Here is a 25199-nt window from a genome sequence, read left to right on the forward strand (position 1 = left end):
TAAGAAAATATTTGACACATTTTTTCTTATCAACCAACACCCACTGTGAACGGGTGAAAACGCCCCTCAAAGTCGAGGGTTGAAAGTATATTTTTTAGAACATCTCTGAAACTAGGGGATGTAGAAGAGAAATCGACTTTATTCATTTCGAGGCGAACAATTTAAAAAAAGTTTCTTTTCTGCACTCTCTAGTTTCAGAGATATAATAAAAAATATACTTTTAACTCTGAACTGAGGGGTGTTTTCATCTTTCCAAAATTAATGTTGGCCGATAAGAAAACATACGTATGAAACATTTTCTTTAGAACTATGTCTCACATAAGTTTCATTAAAATCGGCGTGTGCCGATTGAAAAAGTTCTCTTGTCAGGATGCTCGTGTCAATAGCTGTAGAACAACACTTGACGTTATTGGCTGAGCCGCGTGACGAAGAAAGTAGACGGAACAGAATACGAGGGAGTGAGATGTAACGAACATTGACGTCGAATTTCGTTTCTACGCAGCGGCAGCGTTTTATGTTCACCGAATGCCGGGTTGCGAAGGCTCAGCTACTATGTTTCCTGGAAGGACTGCGGTGGAGCGTGCGGCCAATTCCTCTTCCCCTGTGCACTTTTAGTTTTAACCCGTTAACTGTGGAATTTAGTTTCAAAAATCTCTGATTGTGCGCGCAATAAACTCAAGCAATGAAGTATATACTTGATAAATGCAGTAAAAGTGTACCTATAATATATTTTGGCAAAAAACTAAAGCAAAATGAAGAAGCATAACATGTGTATTCGAAAAAATAACTAATTCATCGTAGAAAAGATTAGAATCATTTTGAGTTTTAAGATGACGTGTATACGCGTCAAACACAGTTCACTGGTTAAAGGCTCTAATTCACGTTGAAACATGTGACGATGCCGGCACCGCTACAAGTGATGGGTTTGAGCCTTTTTCACTTTTTGTTTGAGTGCAACATGTATCACGATAGCTTTAAAAATTTTAATCTGTCGCTTGTAACGATGCTTGCATCACCGTATATTTCAACGTGTATGCGAGCCTTTACGATAGACTTAGGACGTGAGAACTGCACAGTAGCAGCGCGTCCATTAACACGTTGAATGCTGAAACTATTAAATACAATATGTCCTATACGACCCCATACAAACTTCGTTAACGATTTCACACCTGTAAGTAAGACCAATAATTTAGTGTTACAGAAAGTTATAAACTATGTTAACTATGCCAAATAAGTGAACAAGGTATAAATAAATATTTCTAGGTTTAATAAGAGCCATTAATATATCATTCCATTAAAAAACTAAATGTATCCCTTTAATCTCCTAATAGCTGGCACAGATTTTAAAAAAATCTTACGTGCTCCAAATAAATAGCTCCTTGGCCTATTTAATTGGAAAAGAAATTAAGTGCGTTCTACTGCTATTCCTAATTAAATTCTTAGAAACTTGTATTTGGCTATCTAGTTATAACGTAATCTAGTTATAACAGTTACAATTCTACGGATACCGTTTCATTTTTAACCCTTTCGTCCCGAATGGTACACATAGGTAACACGAATATTTGAAATTACCCAAAAACTAGAATACACCGTAAAGACGAAGGAAAATTGTACCACACGAGGATCTTCGTTTATGGCTAACAACTTAAGTACGAATTACTATTGTTATTACGCTTATCTTATTTCTTTCACTGATAAGGTTCAGTATCACTTTAAATTAGTTGTTCTTGGCCCTCTCTTCGATTCAGAGGAAAAATATATATTCAAGGACGAAAAAGTTAAACAGACTGTCTTTTAAGTGGGTTTAAGACACTTCAATGTAAGCGGTCCAACTAAGTAGTCCAAAGTAGATTTTTTTCTATATTTTTATACGGGGTGGACCACGAAGCGTGATTAGCTTAGATTATTCTGCTGCCAGCGGTTCAATCGGAAATTTTGTTTGTTAAAATAACGTGGTTGAATGAAAGCATTAAAATGATTCTATCAAATTTGTTGTCAACCCTTTGTTTCTCAGAGTTATCAGGATCCCTTTTAATTTGCGGAGATCACGAAACACTACTAACAGTTCACGTTCGATGTCATTAAATGTGTTCCAAGATACATAATGAAATGTTTACGAACAGTACGCGACGAATCAAGTCAATAATGACTAATACTAATTTATCAATAACTCTAGAAAGTGTACAACAGTGTGACTTGTTATTTCTCTTTAATCATCTTTCAGAATCTCGCAAAGCTCTTCCAACTAAGAATTTTCTTCAGTTTTTCTAGATTCAGAAAAAAATATTTGTTGTGATGCTTATTGAATTCGTATCACTATCTCCCAAAAGATGGGTGTAAAAGAATTGTAGGTTTACTTGTAAAAAAACTGAGGGTAACCTTGATAACTTTGGGAAAAGGGTTCACAACAAATTTGATAGAATCATCTTAAAGCTCTCCTCGAACCGTTATTTTAACAACAAATTTTTTCGATCGAACTAGTAGCAGAATAATCTAAGCTGATCACGCTTCGTGGTCCACCTTGTATAGACTTTGAATATTTATCGCGGATGTATAATGTGATACAATTGGCTTCAAATTATTGGCTTCCACCATGCGCATGTACCTTACAAAGATAACTATTTAATTATGTTTTACGATACATCGTGCATCGTTGTAACAGCAATGAAAAGTATAGAAAATTGCGTGAATACTACCATTTATTGGATTCAAATGGTTCTGCTAATATTGGCGTGGTCGATCGTTGATCGGCCCACGGCTTCGGCGGATCCCCGCAACGCGTTTGACGTGTTCAAAGCGGATTTAGTAGTTTTCCAGCCATTACGAAAATACGCGGTCGTGATTCATCTTCCACGCATGTCCATCTATCGGAGTTTAGCACATTACAATGCGGACGGGACAGGCGGATGGCCGTTGCACGCCGTTGGAACAATGGCCACTTAAACTAACAGCCTTATTAAATGCTCACCTTTAGTCCACAGATGGAGGATTAAATATGGTGCGACGGTGTGTACACTGCAGTCGTTTTACCTCATAAACTTTAATGGGGACACCTTTTCCGCTGCAGTTTCGCGACACGATTCTCGTTTTTCGGACGGCTGGTTACTTTGGATCGAAGCCGGCCTCGTCTAGGGATCAATACTAATCGGAAAATCTTTATTACTATTTTCACCGTCCTTTTGTATGTACTCATTTCTATCAAGAGATACATAATTAAATTATATTGCTGAAATTATGTAATATATTCTAATAAAAGCATATACCGCTAAATTAATTTGATATTCATTATAAGATAAATTGGAAAATTCATCGAGGGAAAATTATTGAGTTTGGATCATAACTTGAAATTAGAATTTTGATAGGTGTCTTTTAACACTCGATAAAAATAGAACACTTGGAAAATCAGATCGATAATTGTTTAAAATATGAATAGTCTATTATTAATCGGTTATAATTGAGTAATCAAATAAAGTTGCAAATTCTAATACTTGGAATATTTATTCATTTTATCGGTATTAGGAGAAATTTAATTTTTCTTATACAAATTTACAAACTTTTATAATATTAAAAAAAGAACAGTCTGCTATTTTATAAAGTAAATTTAATTTACCTGATAAGATAATAAGGTCTTTCGTGATAATAAGTCTCGCCACCTTGCAAGGTCTTTCTTATTGGTTTAAATTCATGAAAATATAAGGGTGAAAGGTTTGGAGTGTACAGAAGATGACATTATACTTCCTACTCTCATTTTTCCAATACGTTATTTGACTTTCAACTTGAACGCTACTTGTAACGTATGCGACATTTTTCACGGTTGATAAAAATTACAGGCGGTTATCACGGTAAATATATTTAATATATTCATGAAAAATGAAAACATTCCATTGTATATTTTTCATTTACTTTTTCATATAAGATCACACTCTTCTTGATTAAATTGTCAGTTACATAAAAGTAGCAACAAGTATTACATCATCCTGTAGTATATATTTCTGATCTACTCCGGAATTATTTAAACATTCAACTAACATTATCTGTTCAATAAAGCAGGAATCGTAATCTCAGTTGTTTTCTAGATTCTTAATGTCGTTCATTTAAGAAAGAACCAGTGTAAATGTATTTCAATAATAAACGAAAATCTGCAATAAAATAAGTATTGATTTACTTTTATACTGGCGTGAGCATGATCAGAGTCAAACGAAGTATCGATTTAAACAGAACGCTTTGTTGGCAAAATCTTTATGAATTTGTGAAATTTTTCAAGGAGTTATCTCTTTCCAGGTGCTTTTAATAAATGATTGGTTTTGGAATAAAAATAAAGATAAACCTTTAACAATGAATGATTTGTTTTCGAATAAAAATACAAATAAATCTTTATTAATAAATGATCCGTTTTCGAATAAAAATAAAAATAAACCTTTAGTAATAAATGATTCGTTTCCAAATAAATTCTTTTCCCCTAAATTTACCGACGATATTTTTTGTTCAACCCAGTGAAACGATTAACCGATCTCTTCTTAGCCTATTATTGCGCAGTGAATTCAGTCATCACCAACTGTCAGCCAGTCATACCATTTTCAGCAAACAGTTTTTGTAATTGAGACTTATCAAGAATGTTTCGGCGCTGCGTTTGCCAAGAGTGTGCGTTAGAGATTCGGTTACGCGAGTCACGACCATAAAGATCTGCGCCGTCGTGGGGGATTCGGTCCGCGAGAGCATGTGGTTCAAGCGTTCATTTTGTCTTCGCGATACACGATAGCCATGCTCGTTTTTTCCTTCTACGGCGTATCAGTTGACGATAAGAACGGTTTGATGAAAACATTATCTCCTTCGATACAAGAGGACAGCAAAGACTATCTAAACATTTCGGTGGCTCGCTTCGATAAATATCAATATTATTTTCGTCAATTGACATGCCACCGGTCGGCAGTCCTTGACACTTTTTTTAGTTCGTCTTCTTCGTAACTTGTTCTTATTTAGAAGATAGGTGAATCATGCAGTCTTAACTGTCCGAGTCTCGTGCAGCGCTGTTCAGATCTTATGTCGAAAGAATTTTGACTAGATTTGACCGTTTTGGATAATTGACGGTGATTTGAATTTTACTGATGATTTTACTAATCCGTCGTATCGTTTACTGTTTTTTCTGTAAACCATGTAAAGAATATATTATGTTCTGACCTAACGTTTTAAATCATTGGGTTCAGAAACTTGTTGGTAACTGAAAATGTGAGTTACTTCAAAACCAAAGTACTTAAGTTTCCCGTTCAAATTGTGTATTTTATAATGAAAAATTTAATCACCTAAAAATTTGAAGAAAAATCGCAGTTCCTCTTGCTAAATGTTAATTCTACATACAAATTCTAGGTGTGAAATATAAACAAAAAATACGGAATTTTTAAATTTCTTACCATATCAAAATAGCTATTACATGATCTACTTATACAGTTCATACATATTTTTCTCCTAGTGTGTTGTGTAAAATGGAACATTTGATCACGTATTGTAATATTGTAGATATAAACTTGTACCTGCATACTTCTTCTGATTTTTAAAACAATAACTAACGACAAGTGAACTTCTACGTTAAGCGATTATTCTGTTCTAGTTGTCTTTAGTTACTCTATTACTAGTCGGAAGAAGTATATAGATACAAGTGCGACGTGATACTACTCACCGCAGCAATCTGCTGTAAGGGATGTAGAAGGTTTTTATGACCTAGTTTGTCTTCGACTGGCTCACAGTGGTAACTACCTCAATCATAACACTACTATCGGAAATCAGTCTGTTATTCTTATATTATGGGAAAATTTTTTATGTTCTTAAGAATTGGAAGTGAAAATTCGAAGACTAATACAGTATACAATTCGAAAAATTGCTAAAATACCTCGAAAAATATTGAATTCCCAGTGATTGTATCTTAAACCTTTCTTTCATAAAATTATGCAAAAAAAAACTATGTAAAAAGAACCATAAACTCTCATTTAAAAAAAAAGCGCAGTCGCACTTTTCAACTATATCAGTGCATTTAGGAAAAAGTTGGTATTATGTGTAGCTCTTCCAATAATGTTAAAGATTTCCTTCACGATTTTTTCTATCTTCATCAGGAACAGAGTTATAGTTTGTCTCAGTTACTAGGTATACCCTATATATTATATATGTTAATAATTTGTGTGACATAAATAACTATGAAAGCTGAAAATGAAATTGTAGATATTGATCAGTAGGCTGTGGATCTTCATGCAAATTCAAGTGTGTAAAAACATAACGGGAACATGTAATTAGAAAAATAGAATTAAGATAAAAAATAATTTGTTCTTGCGGATATTATAAAGAGCACTACATTTTGGACATTTTATATACATTCTCCTATTATGTGCAACTCGTTTAATTTAATAGCTTCAAATTTCCCTTTAAATGCATACAAATCTGCAGTTTACCGATCGGAGTAACTTTCAGTTGGAAATTACATCGTGCGTCCTGGTGGAATATTATCGCATAAGGGTGACAAAGATACTACATAATGCAACGATACGGTCAATGTCAGGCAAACGACAGCTACACACTTCGGTCGACAATTTCAGCCGACAGTCAGTCACTTTCACTTTTTATCGTGTTGAAGGAAGCAAGCGGACAGTTCAGACGTCGTGCACGGTAAAAAATGCGTGTAGTTGCTAATACTTGCATCGAGGCGTTGACATCGGGAAAACTAACGAATGAATTATTCAGGGCGTGGCAAACTAACAAAGAGTTTTTGCTACCAATGTACCAGAAAACGTAGTTTCACTCTTCGATTCGTGGAACGATGTGGCGAGAAAGAAACACAAGGTGCAACGCCAGATGACAAAAAACTGGAAGTGTTAAAAATATCAAAATCTTCGACCTTGTAGAGACATTAACACTTCATGGGCCAAAATTCCACACGCATAAATAAGATTTTTTTCCGTAGAAAAAATATGTTCATTTTTAAGATCAATCGATCATTTTCTATCTTTAAAATTCTGGATTTTTATTTATTTACAAGTTCTGGCGAATATTTAAATTGATATGTATTGGTAAATAATTATGTATATTTTAATCATTATATTGTGGTTAACAAATCATTTACATGGAAGTGATGAGCAAGAAATGTTTTAAAATAATAAACTAACTTGTATCAAAAATAAAAACTAATGTATTGGTTAGGCAAATAATTTTTTTTCCAAATTATTTGTGACTGAATTTTTTTTTCGAAATTATACACTTTTGAAAGCGAAACGCCATCCTTCATTCCCTAAGTTTTAGAATACTTCAGAAAATATATTTTCAACGCACAATTTTGCTAGCTGCTTTTATCCTTTTAACGTGGAGGTTTATTAATAAAAAAATGTTTGTCAACTACATATCGGGAACCGTCTTCTATGTAAATTTATTCCTTTGTTAGTTTAGGTTCTTTGTATGCACGTGTATACCGTGTTAGCGGAAAACGTTGAATGGAGGAATAAAAAATGCATATAATTAAAGATTGTGTTAACGCGCTGATACTTAAGATGGGCGTACAATCTTTCGATCAACTGGTGTATAAGGTGCAACTACTCGTGAAATTCGCCATCTAGGGACTGGCATCATTGATGAAGCAATATCTATGTCTCATACTGACTTATGTCAGGCTCGTATCCAGTATCCCACGTGACGGACACTAATTATATACATAAGTCATCGAACGATCGTTCTTACATATTCTACAAAATTGGAATATAATAATTTGCTTAATGAAATAGAAATTGAAAAGTCATTACTGATAATTGAGATTATCCTTTTAACTTTCTTGGTTCTACAATTTAATTCGCTCAATATACATATAATTATAAAACTGAATTGTGTTGCCAACATGTATGTATTTATATAGAAAAATAACGTGAGCAGCATTTTTGAAAAGTTTCGTTTTACATTTCAATCGAGACCTACAAAATAGAATATATTTTCAGGCGAAGATAAGATTCAAGTAATTTCTTCTTTCCAAGAAGAGAATAAAGGAATATCGATGAATAAAATTTCTAACTATGATATTTTAAAATGGGTCATGAAAAATCATATACCTGTATGATTAACGCGGAATCAATGTGTTGAAATCAATCAATTAATCAATCGGTCGATAATTTATCACTTTAAAATTAATTACTGGACAATATCACGTCATTCAAAATTTACTGTCAGTTAATATTGTTATCGAATAACGTCATTAATGTATTTTTATCGATCGCAACAATGTTAACACATTGAACGCCGGTTAAATTTCAGCTACTAGAAACGTATCGGTGATTATATTAATATATTTTTAAACACCAATCAAACGAAATTTGTAACTTGCGAAAAAGAATAAGGAATTCGATTATGTCATTTTAGTTTGGATTTGTGTTATACGTATCTAAAATGTTACATTAATATAGGACTAGCAATTAAACGATAGATTAAAAATCCCGCATTATCGCGGGGCTAGCGCGCAATGTGCTAATGAGCTTTGAACGCAAGAATTAATTTTAAGAAGTTAACTTACATTGCAAACTACGAGATGTTTCGTAATTAACAACGAATGAGATAATTTGATTTTTTAAAAATGTCCTCTATATCTCATTGGGAAACGTTGAATATTCCCAGTCAAAAACTACCGAGTACGAAGGGTTAACTAAATATCAAAAGAATCAATATGCTTCGGAAGTACAATACTACCAAATTTTTCCGTAGCGCTGAACATGTTAACACATCATTGAGTCGTCACGAGTTAATTTGCATTTGCATTTACATTAGCCATTTCAATTTTTAAAATGCAGGGCAATATAGAATATTGCAAACCAAAAATATTCAAAGTTAAATAAAAGATACGTCCAAAGTTCCACTTCAATTCATTATGTATAAATAAAGTATATTGAAGTTTATGCAGATTATTTCACATTCCTATTTAATTACGAAAAATAATAACAGGCGACATGGAAAAGCTTCTGTGTAAAATTGTCGGCCAACAATGTGTTAACACTAGGTTTACGGAAGGCGCCAATTTGACGCATATTGAATGTTATAATTACTATTTGGTAAATGTTTACGTCGACTTTGATTGATACAATTGTATCAATATGTATCTCAATTATCTATATTTAAATATCTAACTTCAAAAATCCGAATGAACGAACATGAATTTTTTTAGGAGCAGTAAAGTAAAGCGTACAATAAATATTAAATATGTGTATCCTTTAACTGATATTTACTTTTCCAGTGAATTTACCGATAGAGTTTTCTGTTGAAGTAGAATGAATGTCTAGAAAAAGAGTTTTTATTACAAATTTGTCAAAAGTTGCTTTTCTTTGTAGGAAAAGGACAATGTAATGTAAATTAATACATTGTAATATAATTGTTTCTTATTTATTACTCTAAATATTAGAAATCAAATAATAAATAAATGTCCGTAAACCTAGTATTAATCATGTCCCGACATGTATCGACAGAGATCGCTTAAAGGCAATGTTGTCGTTTTCAGGTTCACAAAGGTTACTGCGGGAGTTGCGATGCCAACGTACCACAATGCGGGTGGCGGATACCCGAATGTGTCAGCGCCAGCGCGGCAAGCGAAGCTCGACGGCAACCAGAATCACCATACGATCCCCTCAAACGTAACGTCCCATCCCCTATTACAGAACAGCACGCAACACAACGTTCCTTCCAACTTGTCTACAAGCAACATTCCGTCCCACCCAGTATCACCGACAATGACTACGCATTCGAACGTCGTCGCTCCAAATCTAACGAGTCACATGAACACCGGTTCACCGCCGGTGATCCTCACCGCGAACATCACAAACCCCAGCAATCCTACCGCGTTAGCGGTGAATCCGAGACACGAGGTCAAACTGAACGCTATGCCGTACGTATTTGTTCACCGCACACGTTTCTGCGCGTCACCCTCCCGATTCATTTGAGTAAACGTTCCGGTTTCAAACTTTTGCGCTACGCGTCTGCTTAGAAATTGGGAGCAATCCGTGGTTGGGTAATCTTGTTTGTGTTAATCCTTGATGGTTCTTGTTTTGGGATTGGCTACACGTTTCATTTCATTGTAGCAGCTGTTTTGCTTTTCACTTTAGTGTCAGTCTATTTGACTTTTATTTTGGTGAACAGGAATTTTGTTGTAAAATACTAATTAAGAAAATAATGATGAAACGTTATTGCTTGCTGAAATGAAAGATAAGGAAGTTAAAATGACTTTTATTTAATCAGTTAACTGTGGAGTTCAGTAAAAATCTCTTGTTTGGGTGTGTAATGACATCAACCGCTGACGAGTACGTACGTCGAATGCAGGATAGATGCAGCTTATATATATTTAAATAAAATATTAAAGTAAAATGCAAAAGAATTGTTTGTGTCTTGGGCAAAGTAAATAATTGATTGTTGAAAAAATTTGTGTTATTGTTGGTTTCAATATGACGATTATACTTAATTTAATTGTCAAATACAGTTAACTATAATAGTTAATTTTATAAAACTAAAAGATAGAGATTTTGACTATTTTTACATCGATTTACTTTTAATATGTAGTGACATAAATACATCATGTTTTTGTATAATTCTCACTGTCATTGACTATTGTATTTATTATTGTCACTATTCCTTTTAATGAACGGTCTCGTGTACAGATTGTAGCGCGAACGTTTAAAACCGACCCATTATACGTTTTCGCTCAAAACAATTAAGAGAATTCATTGCAAGTCTTACCTGGTCTTATCGTTATAGAAATTATGAATGTTTTGTACAGTTATAATATTGTTTATCTGTGTAGTTTATACTGTGTTTAATGTTTATAAAATCTGCAGAATATGGACAATCATGTACATAAAAGAGATTTTCAAGGGTTTGTATTTTTTATCTACAGATAGAGAGTCAAGGAAACAAATTTGTTCAAATGGAAATGTTGTATAGTAATCGAATTTCTTACTTCTAAAACTAACGGTTTAAACAATATTTAAATAAAATCTGTTATTGCAAAATTTTATTTCAGAACATGTGTAAAAAAGTAGAAACAACAGACTTAATAGATAGTAATGATACTTAATGAAAAATTGAATAAAGAGGCCACATTTTTAATTATTTTGAGCGACGTTCATCTCCATCGTTTCGTCCTGCTTTCACACGCAAGCTTAGGTGTCTACATAATTGTTTGCAACAGAGAAAGTACCACGTCGTCTAGAATACCAACAGATTTGTCACAGATATTCCTAGAACGTCCATACGTCAGAAGTTTTATAAGCACTTTTTTAAAGTTAATGTATAGCCTGAAACATAACTGATATTTTTGCACTGCTTCTTCATTTTGTATCACTATTGAAACTCTTAAACTTTCTAGAATTATTTTACTTCCTCAGTTCAAAATAAAATGTGCATTACAGTTTTTTTGAATGATTTTTGTTTTATGAATAAGATTTTTTGTATTACGTGATTCAGTTACACTTAGTCTTAGACCTTTAAGTCTCAAAACATATTAAAGCGTACCTAAAAAAATCGTTGTACAAAGGGTGCCTCATTCGCTTTGAAGATCGTTCAAACATGTTAAAATATTTCTAACATATTATAAGAAGTACACGCATGAAATCATTCTTGTATATTGAGGATACGAATAATTTACAAAATTTAAATAATTTTTCTCCAAAATTAAATTTCCTAAAAATTGAGAACCCTGAAGTAATTTCACCTGTGAATTCTTATTCTAAACAAGAAACTTTATGAGAATCATCTAGTGGAAATTTCCAATAAAAATCTTAGTTATATAGTGTAAGAATATCTATCACACACAAAGACCAAAGTGCCTTCGATCCCAAGAATCAGTCAGTACATTCACAGCAGCGAGGATCGATCGCTTCTCACGAGGAGATCGAAAGATCCCACCAGACGGTTGGCTCGAACTCGATTAAACCAGCCGGGATTGCCCGCGGCCGGTGTTGCAGATGGTTTCACGGGAAAATATCGCGGGAAACTGCCGAGAGATTGTTGCGACCTAGAGAAGACGGCCTGTTCCTAGTCCGGGAGTCGACGAATTTCCCCGGCGATTATACGCTGTGCGTGTGCTATCAGGGTCGGGTGCAGCACTACCGTGTGAAATACAAGAACAATCAGCTGACCATTGACGACGAGGAGTTCTTCGAGAATTTGGCGTTGTTGGTCGAGCACTACGAGCAAGATGCGGATGGCCTGTGCACGCAGCTGACCAAGTCCCTGCCGAAACAGGGGAAACAGGACTTCTGCGTGGACCCGAAGGCGTTTATGGAGGCTGGCTGGGTGATCCAGACCCACGAACTAGAACTAAGGGAGTGCATCGGCAAGGGAGAATTCGGGGATGTGTTGCTGGGCGTCTATCGGGGCGAAAGGGTCGCAGTGAAGATGCTGAAGGACAACAGCGAGGCAGCTCAGAGGTTTCTAGCCGAGGCTAGCTTGATGACGTCGCTGATCCACGACAACCTGGTGAAGCTGCTGGGCCTCGTTTTCAATAATCAACACATGTACCTGGTTACGGAGTATATGAGCAAAGGATCCCTGGTGGATTATCTGAGATCACGGGGTAGATTGCACGTCTCCAAGAAGGATCAGATCAACTTCGCCTAGTACGTAGAAAACTGTTGCTTCCTCCATTCGTTGCTACCAGTGGAAGAGAGACCCCTCTGAAATACGGTGTTCGTCGTTCTGTTTCAGCGACACGTGCGCTGGCATGGCGTATTTGGAGTCCAGGCACGTAGTGCACAGAGATCTGGCCGCGAGAAACGTTCTCGTTGCGGAGGACAATTCTGCCAAAGTGTCCGACTTCGGGCTGGCAAGGGACGAGAACTTTTCCCTCGAGGGCGGCAAGCTGCCCATCAAATGGACTGCACCAGAGGCTTTAAAGCAGAATGTAAATGTCGCGCTTTGTTATTCCTATTACAAGTAGACTATTTCTTTAAAATTGTACATTTCGAGGATTGTCTTGCAATTTTATGTGGCACTACAAGGGTGTCTCAATGTGAAGTAACACTCGATCATGTCCGCTGTCTTTGGAGATATGAGAAAACTTTATTAACAAAAATTGTTGTATATAATGGTAATAATTTATTTTGTAAGTGGTAGAATTTTGGAGATTTCAAGGTCACCTTCATTTTTTTTTTACATAGAATTGTTTTTTTTTTAATTTTAATAATTAATGTTTGTCACGAGTAATGTTCCTTTAAAATTTCTGTTTTCAGAAGTTTTCAAATAAGTCTGATATGTGGAGTTTTGGCATACTTTTGTGGGAGATTTATTCCTTTGGCCGTGTACCATACCCACGAATTGTGAGTAATATTCAGCATTCGTTTTTTCTTTTTCTATTTCCATCTTTCACCTAGAATTGTCATTTTCTCGTGTGTTCTTTTCAGCCATTGGCGGATGTTGTAAAATGCGTAGAAAAGGGATACAAAATGGAGCAACCAGACGGTTGTCCGCACGAGGTTTACGACATTATGAGACAAGTAAGCATGCGAGCGTAACCACAAACTGATTATAATTATATTTGAAAATTATTGTTAATCCAGTATTTTTTACTAGGCATGGGACTTGCAACCTGAAAAGCGACCTACTTTTCACGATATAAAATTAGTGTTGGGTCAACTGAAATCGGAGTACACCAAAGGTGTGAATTAAAAAGGGACACCACTTATTTGTGGTAGACTTGATATAGAAAATATGGGAAACACGGAATTAGCACTTCCAGGAATGATACTTCATCGAAATCAGGGTCGAGGTAGTGACTCTAAATACTTCTCTCGAGGGAACGCAATGTGTTTTTCTTTCATTGTATATTTTTTTCTCATTGTACAAAATAGTATCCATATCGCTTGTATTTATTGTTTACTTTAATTACCTAAAGATAGAGCCTGTTTGAGTTTGTTTCTTGTGTTTGTTTTTTTTTCGTATAAGAGTATTCTGCATACACATTCACCTGCGTCAATCGTGCCTTTGGCCAAGTTAAAGTTCACGACAGAAGAAAAGATGGAAGAAAGGAATTTTGACTTGTAGTACTTGTCTTCGGGTAGTACTTAGAAAGAGAATACAGAGCTGGAAGATTCTTTAAATACGAAATACTTATCTATTACTTAATTCCTTTTTATAATCAGATTTTTTTGGACGGAAAACGCGACAATTTTGTTACGACCGCGCAAATTATGTGAACTTTCTTTTCTAATAATTTTCGTTGTTTTTACGACTTTAGAAATGTTTTCAGGTGTATGAAGCGCCTTCATTGAACTGAATTTTAACAGAGAAATAAATAGAAAATTGTCGCTATACAGTACTCATTTATACAATACCTTTTTGGACTTAAGCTCATAAGGTTGGATATCAGCATTTTTTCACGTAACAATAAAACCGGACGGATTGTAGAAGGAATTAGAAATTTTTACCTTAAGTGGTTCAAGAGATCTTCACACATTTCAAAGACGTTACAGCAAATTGTAGATTACAAGTTAGTCGTATAAGTTCTTTAATCAAAGATTCGTCATAGTGAAGTATTAATTTTTAAACTAAATTATTGCAACCAACGTGCATGAATTATTTAAGTTAACTTGCGAGATATTTGACTATATATGTATATATGCATATATAGCAGTGTAAATGTATCTGTAAATACTTTTGTACATATCCGATTACCGAGAAAAGAAGTAATATTTCGAATACAGTTGATATTGATTAGGAGATTTAATATTGTGGATTGTCCATAATTTTTTTTTTTTATTCTAGTTTGTAAGACAATGATTGATTTACACCGCGATATCGAATTGTCCATATGCAATCGCACCAATGTAACGCAATCGTAGAGAAACTCAGACAAATATAAAATAATTAATATTTAAAATAATTAAAAAGGATTGTAGACTTTCGTGTTATTCTATCTTTCTTCTGTAATATAGGAACCCATGACTTATTTAATACTTTTTCCAACAGTTATTAACGGGTTAAGAATATTTATTCATAGAGGATAGGCGGATTTCGACAAATTAGAAGAATGGAAGAAAAGGAGAGAGAGAAACGGGAAAATACTGTTAAAGTATCCTGGATTATTGGAAGATTATAAATTGGTATTATATCGGTATAAAGTTTCTCGCTTTAAGCACAAAGTTTCTTGACAACGGAACATTAATGAAAATACTTTTTGTCAGAGTTGTATACACTCCGTGACTTATTGTTAGAAAATTAAAAAAAAAATGAAAGAAACATGGCAATGTACTCAGTTCCTCGCATTTGTTAATTGTTTTGTAATAGCATTTGGAAGAAGGACCGTCGCGACTGAATAAGCTTTGTAACGATAATTAATTACTAAGCAACACTGTTACGTAAGAGAGCGTGTTTATAGTCGAGTTAATATCAATTGATAACTCGAGGCCGCTCTTCTTCCTACCATGAGTACTGTCAGACATTACTTCCATTGTGCAGTATAAGAATAGCGAAATGTGTGATCGAGATAACTAGATAATAGACAAAACAAATTTTTGACCATAATTACATGATGCGTTTGACTCTTTACCAATACCTTAGATATAATTAATAAAATTGCCGAATAAAATTAGCAGTATTCTTGCAAATTCTACTACAAAAGACAGTTTCGTAATTGGCCTTGAGCGACAGATTGATCTTGATCCGACTATAACAGTCTGAAAGTAGTAGGTAGCCGCATAGGTATGTAGCGTATTTGTAAACGTGCAGTCCATTTATAACTTCAATGACATGTAACATAATGTATATGGCTCTAATCAGTACCTAACGTTTCTGACGATAATAACTCTGACCCGTGTTTTCCGCGTTACGAAGTTGTTTTCGGCGTTCTACGAAAACAGTTTCGTATTCGACGTTACTCGTAATCGAATCTTGACGCTGCCCTTGCTTGGTACTTTTTACGTTTTTGCTGAATATCGGTCCCTCTGTACTTTGTGGTAACCTTCTTTTAGGCAGCATGGTATTACCCCCGACTGCGGTGTGTGAAAAATGTTACTTGTTCTTGTGTAATCCATCATGCACGCGAATATTTGTTACATAAACGGCGTTATAGTTTTCTGAATGTGAGCAGTGTGTTGAATTCGTTTATTTTTTATTCATGATAAAATCTATTATAGATTGTAAGAAGTTTAATATATATATATATATATATTAAATGTATATGTATATATATATATATTTATATAAAAAAATATATGATATATAAATATATATATGTATATTGAATAACAAACTACATGGTAACCATGGACGTGAGTGAGTTAACTTTAAACTAAGGGTGCATCTAATCCGCATTCGAGGATGAATGAATGTGACTGGGAGCGTACGCGACAACAAGAAAAGAAAATAATGGTGTATGTTTATGTCGGTGATTCACGTTTTTTGGCCTCTACAAATCCGGTCTGTAACGATTCCTGAGAATATTCAAGTAGTTCGACCATGGTTTCGTGTTGTTACTCCCTCTACAATTCTAAAGATTCTCAATAGGGCAGCTATAGCGGGAACTAAATTGGTTCGGATACCAGGCATAGCGACAGTTAATGAAGTGAATTAACGGTTAATAAAGGAAGAGAAGTTACACTGCATTTGTTCACCGGTTGTAATTATTTCTAGCCGTGGGACAAATGTGTGATTTATGTATTCGTAATGTTTTTAGTGTGACAAATTCGTGTACAGAATATTTCACAGAATGCGGATATGAGAAGCTGAAAATACATTCGAGAAAGGAAATAATGAAATAAAGAATCGTATAAATATTTGCCGTATTTGATGTTCATTTTTGCTTATATCTTTAGTTTAATGTATAAATATTTTTATAACCGACTAGTTATTTAATTCTTTTCATAAAAAATGTTTTCGCAAAGAATATATACTTTCTAGAAAAATTAATTTCATAAAAATTATATTTGTGACGATCTGCTCGGCTAGATTACTTTGCACGGAAATTAACATTGTAATAAAACGTTTTTAATAGATTCATGGCTAGTTCTGTATTCTAGGAAATATCCTGTACATAGGTATTCAGAAAGTTTGCGCCGTAATACGTTACTGGGTCTTCCAAAGACATCCAGCATTTGAAGAGACGTTCTTACGATGTTCGATGGTGCATTTAAAAAATTCGAGTTACGCACGGAGGAGAATTTCATTCCGCACATAAAGGAGAAACGCGACAATTGTAATAAATTTGCCTCTTATTATCTCGTTACTTTTCTTATTTAATCTCCAATGTTATACTTTACTGCCAAATGCTAATAAACTCGTGATATTCGGTCGACTATACGATTAATTATTGTTGTCTAGTAATATAGTTCTGTACACTCATTACCTTCTCGTTTTCGAATACCAAATGTTCTTTCGAAATCACCTCGTGCTGAACAACAGCGGCATTTTCAACATTTAATGATGAAGGAACATTTGATATTTTTTGTTTGATACTTATTTCATTTTGTCTACTACTATTAAAACTATCCTTACTGAGGTCAATCGGGGTAATCGATTTTGGTGCTTTTATGCATTCCAAATTATCAGACGAACAATAAAATTTGTTGTTAGACTCTAAATAACGTTCTGATTGTCTCAATTTTAAAGATACAGATCTTTTGTTCACTTTGAATGTTTTGAACGCTACAAAAGGTGACGGACGATCTTGTTGAGAACGTTCCGGATGTTTCAGTTGACTTCTAATCACGAGACTTCTGCGAACTTTTGACGGTCGAGTGAACCCTTTCCTTGACAATTCTCGCGATTGTTCGCAAATTGATCCTCCAATTAACACATAACTTTTGTTTCCTTTGTTTCTAATTATCGAATGTTTTATTTTACGTACTTTGTACAGCTTGTTGCCCATGAGAATACAGTTTTCCCGAGAATTATTTTGTTTACCGATTTCACGATCTATATCTGTCGGAAGTAAAATCCAGTCGTCTTTTCCGGTAATCATTGTTTTATTTGTTTTCACGTAGCTTCGACTCGGGGCAACATCGCCGTTAACGCTCCATAATTTATTGGAGTACAAATGCGAGAACATAGTTTGTAAGTTCGGTATATTATCCAGCAGCGAGCCAAAACGATCTAACCGATTTCCAATCATGGAACAAAGCACGGAAGCGACACTGTTCCTAGAGTCTCTATTTTGGTGATCGGAAGTGCTCCTGTCGCAAATAATTTTCTTGGAGTCTGCTTCAGTTTCCTTCCGACGGTAAAAATTTCGTGAGACATCACCTGATGTTTTCACAATTGACGTTGCTTGTTTCAATGGCGGAAAATTCGTGAACTCTTCAATGACATTGTTGTCTATAATTAAAATATATTATTGTTAGTTGTCTTATATTTAATAAATAAAAGAAAAGTAAAAATTCATAAGAATAATAAGTAAGTATTTGAATGAATTGTGCTAGAATGCTAAAGGTTGAAGTTTATGGTCACTGAAGTTACAGAAGTTAAGAAAAGAAATTTTCTAAATTTGAAGCGCTTGTATAGACAGACTAAAATTAGTTAGATGCTCAAGATTTCTGAAGAATTATTTTAACCAGACTAAACGACTACCTTCATTGCAAATATTATTGAAAACAACTCTATAAAAAAATATCTTCCTCTCTTTTTTATTACAGAAAATATTGTTGAAAGTGTATATAATAATATTTAATAGTTCTCTGTTAATACTATTGATACACTGATTATTTTTTTTTATAAACACTATTGATGTTTACTGTGTGAAGATATAACAGAACGTTAATATGGTAATAAACTAAATGTATTGCTACCCTAGTTTTTATTTTCCATGACCGATTCGAATGTTCCAGTACTTATGAACAATAATATAGGTAAACTTACCATGACCATTAGGATCTTTCATAAACATTGACTGCTTTTCAGTTAATAATTTCATTTGTGCGTTTAATTCGATCTCATGTTTAGTTTCATCGTTCGTATCAGATAACATTGAAGAATTGATTCTCTCCGCAAAAAGACACGCATAATTTTGATTTTTTAAATTTCCTAGTTTGGTATTTTCTGAAACTTCATTCACAGAATTAACCGTAGCCTTCCTTTTTTCGTTCATTATTCTCCATCTTCCAAAATCGCTTCTGTCGTACTTAATATTCGTCATTATCGAGACGATCTGTACATTTTCCTTATTCTCATTTTTCTGTCCCGTCTTATCGTTCCCAAAATTAATTCCATCCAAGTTATTCGAACCGGAGTTGTCATTGTTCGTGACGTCCTTTTGTGATCGCTGCGCGTTACTTCCCTTCCCAATTTTCGATTTAAGTCCACCGAGACTTCTAGCAAAACCGGAAATTCTGGCTGCCTTGATCACGCGTATATTTACCAATCCTTTTGGTAATTCCACTGTCTTTGAATCTTCAGTTGTCTCCGAGACTACACGTTCTTCCTGGAGTCTGCCATTTTCGTCAACTTCTACTCTAACATTCTTGTCTGCCATTGCTTTCGATTCACCCTGCAACTCTACCATTTCTAAGTCCTCGTTTGCTTTTGTCAATCCTCTATCATCCTTCTCAGTGTCTTTAATCGATTCTGCATTGCTTTTCTCTTGATCACCTTCTTCTAGACTCTCGCAACCCTCGCACTGTGTTTGATATTCGACATCCTCAATATTCAAATGATCAGAATCATCTTCGATCTTACACGGATCCTCCTTAATGATCAGTGTCCTAATGATGCTTATAGCTTCAGCCCGGTCAATCTCCGGTCGAAGTTTTTTTTTGTCCGCATCCAAACTATCCTCCGATGAAGTGCCGTCGCAGCTGCAGGTGTCCCAACGCCCATCCACGGACTGATCTTTCGAGGGGCACTGCACGTTTCCCTCTCCAGTGCCGGTGTCCTTGCATGCGGATGCTTCTTCAGAAGTACTGGTTCCTTTATTCTGATTTTCCTGTTTTGTCACTGGAGGTTCATCTTGCCGGGGCTTGATATACAATTTCTTAGGGTTGCGAATTGCTGCTGTAAACGGGTCTGGAGAATCTGGAGTAATGCATGGTTCAAACAACTTTGCCGGGGCGTAGCCGAAGGTGCAACGGGACTCCGAGAACTGCTGTATGATTCTCGAGGTCATGGTAGGCGGTGGCACTAGGATGTTCCTTCGGTTGTCGAATTCGGCTTCCACCTGTCGAATCTTTGCTTGAACGTTGTTCAAACGCGATTCGGCGATTACTCGCTGGGAATGGTACGGGGCGAAGTTGGCGTTTACCCTTTCGTCGCACTCTTTCTGTTTGAGGGCGTTCAACAGCTGTCTGAGTTCTGCGTCGGTTTTTGTGGCGAGAATCGCAGGATCTATCGGCTTGCTAGTCTCTACCTGGAATATGTCGGACTGGTGAACACGTTTCACGGATAGGTATGGTTGGGTAGAATGTAATTTGATTATTAACACGTTGAATGCCATGCCCGTCCAACTTCAATTACTGCAATTCTTTGAATTAAACGATAGTTATTTGAAAACATTCCTATACTGTAAATAACGTTACCTAATGCAGTGACGTTCAGCAAGGCAAACCTGCAATAGTAACAACACAATTCAATTCAGCAATTTAATATTGGATTTCTTCCATTTTGTATATTCTGCACCTTAATAACCGTGCGGCATTTAACGTGTTAACATGTGGAGCTTTATGCGAATTCAAATGTTCGAGGATGTACCTGGAAAAATGAAGTTACGATAAGGGGATAGCAGATATTATAAACTGCATTACAAAATGCTAATGAAGAAGGTACTAAATGGGTAGCATTTTGATTTATGGATGATTTACTTCTGAATAAATCTAATGAAAAAATTCAGTGATTTTAATAACAGAAGATGAAGAACATATGCAAAGTTTCGACCTAAAGGTATTTATATTTTGCTTTTACAAAGAATGTTAAAGAATCCGTGTTTTTTTATCGAAAGAAATGAAATTCCTCAAGCAGTTTAACGAATGTGCGATTTACATTCGAATCATCGTCAGTAATATACAATTAGATTACATATATTTTGCTTAACTCTGCGGGTAGAATGTAAATGAAGACGCGAAGCGCGTAAACGACCGACACACTTCCGTCGTTTGACGGGAAGAACATATTTTAGTAATAATCATCCCGTTCCCCGACCGCTTCTCATACTCTAGAAAATTGTTAAATGGAGGTTTCAGCGACGCGATGTGCTCGAAGATAGAACGTTGTTGTCTTAATTGCATTTCTCGCTTGATGATGTACAATGCGGCAGGCACGTCGAAGAACCCGTGAGAAGCTCCGATGACTCTTGAGGAGCGCGGCGCAGAACGGAGCGGACACACGAGACGCTTCCGATGGAAAATAAATACAGTAGAAACAGCAGTGGAAAGAAAGACGATTAGATGAAGAATAATGCGATGGTATGAAGTTGTTAACCCTTTGTTTTATAATATCGTGTAAAACTCGTTGCGTAGATTTCAAAGAGATTTTATCACATATAAATATTCTTGAATTTTTTTGCATTCGAATTTTATTTAATTCGAATTTAATTCGAGTTCATTACTATGGTTATTTAATTAGTTCAGATATTTATAACACCCATGTAAGATTTTTTGAATAGAGTAAATTTAAGGGAAAGTAGATGGATGGATAGCAATGTAGAATATAAAATAGCGTCGATTACTTCGGTGGCAAGTGTTACACAATCTACAGCAATATTTCTACAAATTTTTTATTTTTTCGAATTTAACTGCGCTATTTAAAAGGCGCATTTTTCAAGCTTGATATATCAAAAAAATGAAAAAAACCGTACTCCTATATTTTTGTCGTACTATTTTACGTACAAAAATAATAGAAAGTTTTATATTTCAATTTAATTTTACACTTGTACATACGTACATAGTACCAAGTTTATTTATCACAACTCTAATAAGAAAATAATGGTTTAAACCTTGTTTAAACTTCCCATATTTTTTTCCTATTTACTAAAAACAAATAACAAATTTATTGAAACTTTGAATAATACTTTATTAGAAGACACATATTACGGTGTTACTTATTCCTAAAATTAAGTAAAGTCAAACGGCAAACGACTGCGCCGCATTGAAAATAATAACCTCTCAATAAGTTTGTCCCTACCATCGATCACACAGCTGTGTAATAAGACATTCCAAGTTTATTATTTAATAGCATTACTAAACTCCACCCTCCCAATAAAAAAACGAATATATATTTTTCTCCATCCATATGCAATAAAAGTTTTAATTATGTTTTAGCCGCTATCTCACAATAGCACCTTTTATCGTGACACAATCTGTTATCTAAATCTTTTCGCAATATTATAAAACGGAATTAATTGCTGGCGTGTGTTTACCCTGGATTGAAATAACGTGATATACATTTATAGTACCAGATAATTTTATGGAGAAAGCTGTCTACCAATATTTCATCTCAAACTTATTCTTCGAAAAGTAAATTAACATAATTATGAAACTCTTCTTTAAAAGCGTAATCGACTATAAAGTTTAATTGTAATATATTTTGTAGGTGTCTATATTTATTATAATACAATTTAAAATAATTAATTACATATTTCAAAAGAAAAAAATATTGCTATAGGAAGAAATAAACATTGCAAACAACACTTACTTAAAGGAGATATTAATTCCATTCACAACACCAGAAGTATAGGGAATCGGAAAACATTCGCTTTAAATATTTTGTAAATATTATAAGTTGTAATTGCGTTATAATAACTTGTAATTTGTTGAAATTTAACGATGCTTTTCATGCATGCGCATGAAGAAAGGAATTTACTTAATACTATAACAGCTAAAATAATTTCTTTCAGAATTTCTTTTTACAAACACATACTATAAAGAAAACATATAAGTAATTAATTTGATTCAGTAATAAGTAAATTGAAAGTCACTCGAAATCTCAATAAATGTACTATTATAATTTCTATAAAGAAGTACAAACCAAACAATTTCACTGCTCGGTACTTCTAATGTTAATTACTTCTCCAACGATACTTTTCCAATTTGAATACTTACAAAATCAAGAACCTGAAGTATTCATATCAACTCAAGTAGTTTTATCGTCGATTTTATACATTTCCAAACCCATTCGTATTATCTACTTCAAAAATAAAACAAAAAAACTCACCTCGAACCCGTATCCCTGGCACTCCATCACCCTCTTGTTCACCAAGCTCTCGACCTGCGCCTTCAGAATGTTCACCTTCAGCTGCACTAGGGTCAGCAAGGGTATGATACTAGCCGGTAAATTGGTGGTCACATGCAGATTAATCAGCGCGTTCACTTGTTGAGCATTCCTGGACTCCGTCAGCAGTTGATCCTTAGTCAGTAGTCCGATGGCTCTCTGCGCTTTCTCCATCGTCTCTTCTATAGTGCAGACGATATTCGAGCCTGGGACTTTCCGCAGGATCAGCCGCGTGGCTGCGCACGGTATGATCCCCTGCAGTCCTAAGAATTGCGAGACCAAAACTTGCAGGCTGATGGAGGCCGGACAATTACGTTTCGAACAGACGGTGTCGTCGTTGGTCGCTGTGCACCGGTGCTCTTCGGAATCGCTGGCATTCCAATAAGGATTCGCCAGATGATTCCTTGATTCCAAAGATTCCTGTCCGCGCTGGCAGCATCCGCAACCCTGTGACTTTTCCTTGCCGCGCACTAGACCGGTGAACGGTTCGTAAAGCGGCAATGGAATGGGATAGGGTACGAACGAGGGTGGACAATAGATTGACGGCGGGTAATTGAAGCTTGTCGTCAGTCCAGTCGGTGCGGATACGCCTCCTTGATTCGACGGATACGCAAGTTGCTGTTGGTGACTTGCAGACTGATGACAACCACTTGGTAAGATGAATATGGGGGCTGCATTGCTTACGGCGCCGCGAATCTGCTCGACGACGCTCTGGGGCAATTGACCGTAGTTCGGCTGTGTTTGCGCTACAGGTGGTGCAGCGAGAATTTGGTGGGTCGGTTGATACGGGTTCCTCGCAGGTAAAGCGTTCGGTACGTATTGCTGATTCGCGAAAACGATGTCCGCTTGGTGAAGCTGGTAGAACGGCTTGTAGGTATCTAGGCGATGAGTTGTTGTGATAGTAATTAGATTTTAGTTAAATGGGATTGTTTGCTTTTCGAGAATTTGGTTGAGGATACTGTTGAACGCATTATCAGAGATTCGTCGATTAAATGTGGATTTTATGTTTTCATGGTATACTCTGTTCTTTCAAATTGACGACAAATATTATTCGAGTATGATGTACTGGTTTCTATGACATTTTGAATAGTTATTATATAATACGGTAAAAAATATTTAAATAGCTACTTTTGGCGAGCTCATTCGTGTCCAGGGGTAGGATGATCGAGAAATTATTTTGCCATCTAATTTGAATATTGAAAGTAAGAAAATGTATTAAACAAAGGATAAAATATTTTTTATTATTATGTGGGATCTCTTGACAGTGACAGAAACGATTAATCAAGCTTAACAATTTTTTCTATATTAGTTGATAATGTTTTATCCAATAATAGACTTCTATTAACTTTCTGTTTTATTGAAACACTTTACAAAATTTAATATTTCCGTAAACATCCGTTGTTTATTTATTTCCAACCCGAAATTAATATTAACTCTGAATACTTCGAATCAGGAAACATTTATTTCGCAGAAATAATAACTCTTAACTGAGTAAAAAAATTGAGGCGCAATTTTAAAAGAAAATAGTGTTAATGAAGAATCGAACTAAAACAGTAAAAGAATTATGGGTATATGAAATTTTCTACGTATCTATTTGTTTTTGCAGAGACACAGTCAGTACGCTCTTGCGAGACAGACTGTGTTTTTCAAATTTACGATCTCCTATCCAGATAGAAATATCGTCCACCCTCGTAACACTGTCCGAATACCTTGCGGATTCGCCTGGAATGTGACGGGGCTAGTCTGCAATTGTTGAGTGACTGTTTGCGGTTGTTGGTTCGGCTGCAAGTTGTTCTGACTTGTCTGCATCGGTATGCTCTGCGTCGGCATAATCTGTGTGACTAAGGGCACGTTGTACGGTAAATTAATCATCGATGAGACAGGTTAGGTCCCGGTTCGTCTCTTTTGTTCAAGGTGTTCGTGGCCGTTTCCGTGTCACGTTCGATTCCGCGTCGTTGTATAGGTTTCGTCGGCGAGCTGCGTGCGGTTCTGTCACTTAGAATTTCGAATTACGG

The 25199-nt window shown here is 35.3% G+C and overlaps 2 protein-coding genes across 2 annotated transcripts in view; one reads left to right on the forward strand and one right to left on the reverse strand.

The window, feature by feature from the left end:
* LOC116428656 (C-terminal Src kinase) overlaps positions 1 to 13864 on the forward strand; it is a 47308-nt gene extending 33444 nt beyond the window's left edge. The window contains exons 3-8 of the mRNA XM_031980574.2: positions 9509 to 9892; positions 11964 to 12617; positions 12706 to 12901; positions 13230 to 13316; positions 13401 to 13493; positions 13570 to 13864. Of these exons, the coding sequence (XP_031836434.1) occupies positions 9537 to 9892; positions 11964 to 12617; positions 12706 to 12901; positions 13230 to 13316; positions 13401 to 13493; positions 13570 to 13665 (1482 nt within the window). The 5' untranslated portion in view covers positions 9509 to 9536 and the 3' untranslated portion in view covers positions 13666 to 13864. The remainder of the gene's footprint in view (positions 1 to 9508; positions 9893 to 11963; positions 12618 to 12705; positions 12902 to 13229; positions 13317 to 13400; positions 13494 to 13569) is intronic.
* A 3435-nt stretch (positions 13865 to 17299) lies between these two features.
* On the reverse strand, positions 17300 to 25014 carry LOC116428816 (uncharacterized). Its single transcript, XM_031980928.2, has 4 exons — positions 24894 to 25014; positions 23128 to 24062; positions 18847 to 20329; positions 17300 to 18306 (listed from the first exon to the last, which is right to left on the reverse strand). The coding sequence occupies exons 1-4, from the start codon at positions 25012 to 25014 to the stop codon at positions 17300 to 17302; spliced, it is 3546 nt and encodes a 1181-aa protein (XP_031836788.2).
* Positions 25015 to 25199: the final 185 nt, after the last annotated feature.

The sequence above is a fragment of the Nomia melanderi genome, chromosome 10 (assembly GCF_051020985.1).
Source record: "Nomia melanderi isolate GNS246 chromosome 10, iyNomMela1, whole genome shotgun sequence".
NCBI lineage: Eukaryota > Metazoa > Arthropoda > Insecta > Hymenoptera > Halictidae > Nomia > Nomia melanderi.